The sequence below is a fragment of the Parus major genome, chromosome 8 (assembly GCF_001522545.3).
Source record: "Parus major isolate Abel chromosome 8, Parus_major1.1, whole genome shotgun sequence".
Classification (NCBI taxonomy): Eukaryota; Metazoa; Chordata; class Aves; order Passeriformes; family Paridae; genus Parus; species Parus major.
Window position 1 is genome coordinate 14,042,527 of NC_031777.1, and position 5,653 is coordinate 14,048,179.

The 5,653-nt window shown below is 39.8% G+C and overlaps 1 protein-coding gene across 2 annotated transcripts in view; it reads right to left on the reverse strand.

The window, feature by feature from the left end:
* ABCD3 (ATP binding cassette subfamily D member 3) overlaps positions 1-510 on the reverse strand; it is a 28,754-nt gene extending 28,244 nt beyond the window's left edge. The window contains exon 1 of one of the 2 annotated variants that reach the window (XM_015636712.1): positions 24-510. In XM_015636712.1, the coding sequence (XP_015492198.1) occupies positions 24-495 (472 nt within the window). In that variant the 5' untranslated portion in view covers positions 496-510. The remainder of the gene's footprint in view (positions 1-23) is intronic. The other variant, XM_015636713.1, reaches the window with a different exon arrangement.
* Between the last annotated feature and the right edge of the window lie 5,143 nt (positions 511-5,653).

Genomic DNA, 5,653 nt, shown 5'->3' on the forward strand with positions numbered 1-5,653 from the left:
GCCCGGCCGGGCCCCGCGCTCACCCGTGCTGCGCGGCCGCCCGCCACTTGCTGAGCAGGCAGAGCAGCGCGCAGGCGGCGGCGGCCCCGGCGATGGCGGAGTGCCGCGCGGTGAGGAACTTGCTGTAGGCGGCCATAGCGAGAGCAGCGCGGAGCCGCCGACCGAGCGCAGCCGAGCCGAGCAGCCGAGCGAGGGATGCCGGGAGGGGGCGGCGCCGCCCGGCCCCGCGCCGCGGGCAGGACGGGCCGCGCCGGTAGCGGGGTTGTGCAACGCCGGGTCGGTAATTACCGCTCCCTGGCAGTCCCTGCCAGCGGGCGGACCCGCCGCGCCGGAGGGGAGGGGAGGAAGGGGCGTTTCCTCCCGCGCCGGCGGGGCCGGGCCTGTCCCGGCCGCCCTCGCCCGGAGGTCGGGCCGAGCGGCTGAGGCCGGGCCTCCCCCGCGGCCCGCGGGTTGATTTTCCCAGGCACCTCCTCCTGCCGCTCGGGCTGCGGCCATCCACCCTCCGCGGCCCTTTGTACAGTGTGATTGCTCAGTGTGTGCTAGGAACAGCTTGTAAATGTGGTAACCACACGGAATAAAGATAAAATTTAAAAAAATTAATAGATTTGAAAACCTTTTAATATTTCAGAGAAACTTTGGTGTAGGTTTTGACCCACGTTGTTTCTTTTTGTTTTGTTTTCTTGTTGATTTTTGGGGTTTTTTCTTAGTGCCATGAGACGAGCTGCCAAGATTGGCTGTCAGGCAGAGGGTGGAATGAGTTGTCACCCCTGTAAGTACAGGAAAATAATCCTTATAAAGGGTAGAGCCACGCCAGGTTCAGCAGGAGATACCAGCTAGCCTTGTCCCAAAAAACCAGTTCTACACGCACAGGTGCTTTTTCCAGCAGAGTTAATAACAGATTGGCATGGCGAGCTATACCAGCAAAAACACCTATGCCAGCATAACTGTATTTACACTGGATCTTCCCCTGTGGTCATGTCCCTCAGAAAGATGCCTGATAATGTATATGAACTGTCTACATTCTGTGGGAACTGGTCGGTCATATATTGAAAGCCGATATCGGTGCTGTGGTAAACACTGAAATTGACAAAATAATTTCTCTGATTAAACTTAAAGGCAGATCAAAATGCAGTGGAATCGATGTATCTATATATAGTCTTGAAAATGTTCTCATACAGGCTTTTAAAAACATTTGAATACCTATGAATGTTGTGCTTTTTTTTTTACTGTAGTACAAGAGTGTGCACGTAGGTCAGTTCATTTATCGGGTATTCCTATTTCTTCCGAGTATTTCTGCCTGGAATAGCATGTCTGAAAGCTGCAGGTAAGGTAAGATAGAGAGGTAATTGCTGATTCTTCATTCTGAATCACCACATGTACTCTTCTTTCTTGCTCCCTTTCCCCATCCTTGGTATCATTAGGCATTTTAAAGCAAGTTTATGTTTTGGTGTAAAAGCTGAGGTCTCAAACTCTTAAATTGTTAGCATTTTTTAGAGCATTAGAGTCACAACTCTTGAACCTAGTTCTCTGCCACTTGTTCTGAGACCTTAGACCCATCAACAATCTATCTCCCTGCTTTAAAATATGTACTGTACATTGGTGGTTTTTGATGTGGGTGGGAGGAATTGTAAACTATTTGAAGTGTTTCAGATCCTCAGGAAAATATATACCAGAATCACACAGCATCAATTAATTTGTGTTTTATAAGATGAATGTTTGTGAAATACCTTGGTTTTTAAAATCTTAAATGCTTTGAGAATAGATGAGTATGAGAACCTAAAAAAGAGGTATCAAAATAAACTTCTTACATTAAAATCATTGTAAAAAGGAAAATTTCTGCAAACTTTCATGTTTACAAACCTTTGTAGTAGTTTTGCTGATACTTTTAATCTCAATATCAGCACAGAGATCAGGAATGTTATGATACTGTCTGTTTTTCTTTACAAGTCTTCTTGTCTCTTTAAGCTTAGGTTGGTTGTAGCCTTCCAGAGAAGTTGCTATATAGTACAGCCTAACTTTGTTTCCATGAACTGTCCATCAGTTTGGGCCATGCTGACCTTTGTTGTTTGCATGTCCGTGTGACTTGTGTTCTGCTGTTTGTCTGCTCAGTGTCCTTATCCCACTTTCTGACACTAGCCAATACCATGACCTAGTACATATTTTATTTCTCTTCTAACTTTTCCTTGAATAGTTTCACACATGCCTGTCATTTTCTGATAAACTTCTCTCGTGCATCCAGACCTCCACTTTGTGTTCTGCTGCCTCGACTCTTGAAAGTTGCAATTTTTTTTCAGAATAACTTTGTGACCATGATTGACAAATGGGCACTTGGTTCAAAACATGAGATTTTTATTGATCCATTATTTCATCAGTTCCAACAGCACTCATGGCTAAATATATCCTTGATAAAATTACCAAACTGATCAAATGTTTTTGTGAGAAAAGCTCCCTTTTTTTTCCTTCAGTTTGAGATCTACTGCATTTCAATACTTTAAACTTTGCAGCTGTATTGCTTTCTTGCTATACTTGGTACAAGTCAATTGTGAGGATTTTCCAAGGTAACAAATAAGAGCAACGTTAATTCAAATGTATCACAAATGTAAAAGCTAGAGATGGAAATGTAGCTTGGAAGAAACAAAGAGTAGCAGTTCTGCTACCTGTATTAATAGTACTGTGTGTAGTTCCTTTGGTAAAGGAAGGTCAAATTAACAACCATCTTTTTATTACAGTCCATGGTATGGTTTAAACTTCTTACTAGGAGAGTAGGAACATCCATAGCAAGCAAGCTATTTATATGAGAAAGTGCACTCTGGAAGACTGCAGCCTGTAGGAAGAAAAATGTTCGTTTACTCTTAAAGTCTTAAATCCCTATAATGGACATCAGGAAACCTCATAACAAGAAGTGTTAGGCTGGGCTCCTGTATCTGAAGTGTTAAGCAATGGTATCTGCCTAAGCAGTTCTTCCCTTTCCCAATTTAAAAAGCAAAGTCTAATAGTAATAAGCAGTAATAAAATATCTAAACTGTTCAGATTTTCAATTCATCTCCTCAACTACTCTTGATTTTAGATGCTTGAGTTTTAAGGAGTCAAAGTCAGAAATACAAGAAATTATGACAGAGTGAATATTTGTTCCACTAATAGTTATGTTAATACATTTTATTTAATGGAGTCTAGGTTAACATATAAGAAGATACTCCTATTTGGTTTCTCCCAGAACAGGAAGAACCTGTATTATTTGCTGTTAGCACTTGGCATACAACACCCAGCTATATTCTGAGAACAGCATGTCATCTAATAATTAAATGAAAAATCATGTTGTTTATTGTAGGTCCAATGTAACATATAAATATCATGGAATGCACTTTACAAATGTTGTGAAAGGTGGCAGAAAAATGAGATTAATTTATGTAAACTGAGGTAAGCTGTAAGATGCAAACTGTATCGTGTATGTTCATTAAGTCTGAAGGTGATTTGTGTAGTGCTGGACTCCGTTCTGCAGAATTATATTTGGTTAATTTTTAAGTCTGTATAAATTCAGTAGGATTGTTCACATTTTAAATTTTAAGTTAAGGCCTGTGGTATTGAAAATTTAATAACTAGTGGAGCAAGAAGGAAAGTTCCATGGATTGATGTGGTCTCTTGTGAAATCTGTGCTATCTCCTTGATATAGCTCTCAGTAGTAGAATCTGGCATGGTTTGCAGGGAAATTAATAAACTGTTCTGTTAATGCAGTCATCAGCATTAAGTGATAAGGTTTTGTCGTTCTGCTGAAGTGCTACAACAGGGTATTAAGTTTGCTGCTTGATGTTTCACAGAAGGAGGTTCTACATCTGAAGTTGAGCTACATTGTCATGTATCAATTTGTAGATGTGCAAATGTGTGTATATGAATAATGATACAGATTATGCTCAATAATCTTATTAAGCCTTATTAATACAACTTATGTCTTCCTACTGGTATCATTACATGTTTAGTCACTTCATAGAACTTCAAACTCCAGTGCAAGTGAAGTAGTGTAAATCTGGTATCAACCACCATAAGCCTCCACCTCCATATGCTGATTACAACACAGGTTTGATCTTCAGAGTGGGGCTACAGGGTGAAATTGAAATGGACATAAGCTTTCTTTGATCTACAGAACACAGAGAGAAGACAAGCTTCCATTTCCTTGTACCTCCTATTTTCTCGTTCTTGCCCTTTTCATATCCACCCCCTGCATGCCCCTTAGATGATTATTGGAGCGTTACAGGAACTTTAGATGGGAGAAGGTGGTTTTTCTGAGCAGTGAGTAAAATCTGGGAATAGCATGGGCAGAAAATAAGGGGTGTATAGAAAAAAAATGCTTACATGTACAGAGCATTGGCTTTTAAATTGATGCTCTCAGACCTTCTGTGCCATTACTGCTGTGCCATTACTTTTCCAAATCTTTATTAACTGACATTGTAACCCACAAGTGCTTAATTGCTACACACAAGTCTACTTTGTGCAATTCCTTGATTTCTGTCTGTAATTTTGCTTTATATACTTGGGCTTTATGATGTGACTGTGATCTAGCCTCTGTATAAGCAACTCCTGCCTCTACTTAATACCTCGTGCCTTTCCAATATACAGGACAGCAGGTTGCCTTTTATAAGCAGAGCTCATCATTTATAAGTCTGGGTGAAAATGTGAAAATATACAGACATTACTATTATACCAGACTCAGAAATTATCTGGTCTTCCTTCTGTATGTGGTAGTACCAGATACTCTTAGAGACCATAGAGACTCCACATATCTGCTTTTTTAGTGGATTTTGCTCTGATTTCAAATACTTACACAATTATTTTGTTCCAAAGTATGGTGTTTGACACCCATTCTAATTTTTCATGTCAGTAAGTATAATCACTCATATTCTGCTGGTCCAGGAAACACACTGGTATTGCAGAGAGAGAAAATACCTGATTTGTACTAAGAACTCGGTTTTACTTTCTTTACTGTTTTTCTTTGCTTTTGTTGTTAATTGGCTTCTGACTTCAACATTTAGAGAAAGATGTCTCAACTGAGTTGTTCACATTGATGCTTAGAATGCTGATACTCCTTTTGAGAGTCAGTTTAATTGGACAATCTGTGTAAAGTAGAGAATTAGATTTTCCTCCAAAATACTGTATTCTGGATTTGTGAACATTCTGTTTCAGGTATGATTTTGAGCTTCACTTGCCTACCTTGTTAGGACTAGGTGAGTGGGTAGAAAAATGGTAACTGAAACTAGATGTTCCTGTTTAGCTTGTTCTGAAGTGGATCATAGTTCAGTTTAATCTTGATATCTTTTGGTGATCTGAAAGCCAAGGTATTTCACTGCTCAGTATTTATTTCTAGCTTATCTCAAATATTGTGTTGTTTTATGTTTTATAAAAATAGAAGTACATAAAAATAGAAGACCGAAAGTCATTGTTGTTAACTTCCTTATCATACCTCGAATAATGCTTGATGAAGTGTTCCACTTTTCACCCAAAAGTGAGAACATCGAAAGAAATTCTTAAGGAACATTTTATGGAAAAGGCGTTCATGAACAGTATAATAGATCTTTGCAAAGTCAAGCTGTCAAGTTTGATATCTGAATTCAGTAATTTAAAGAAAAGCGTTTAAAATATGTTTACAACTAGTATCTGTTTC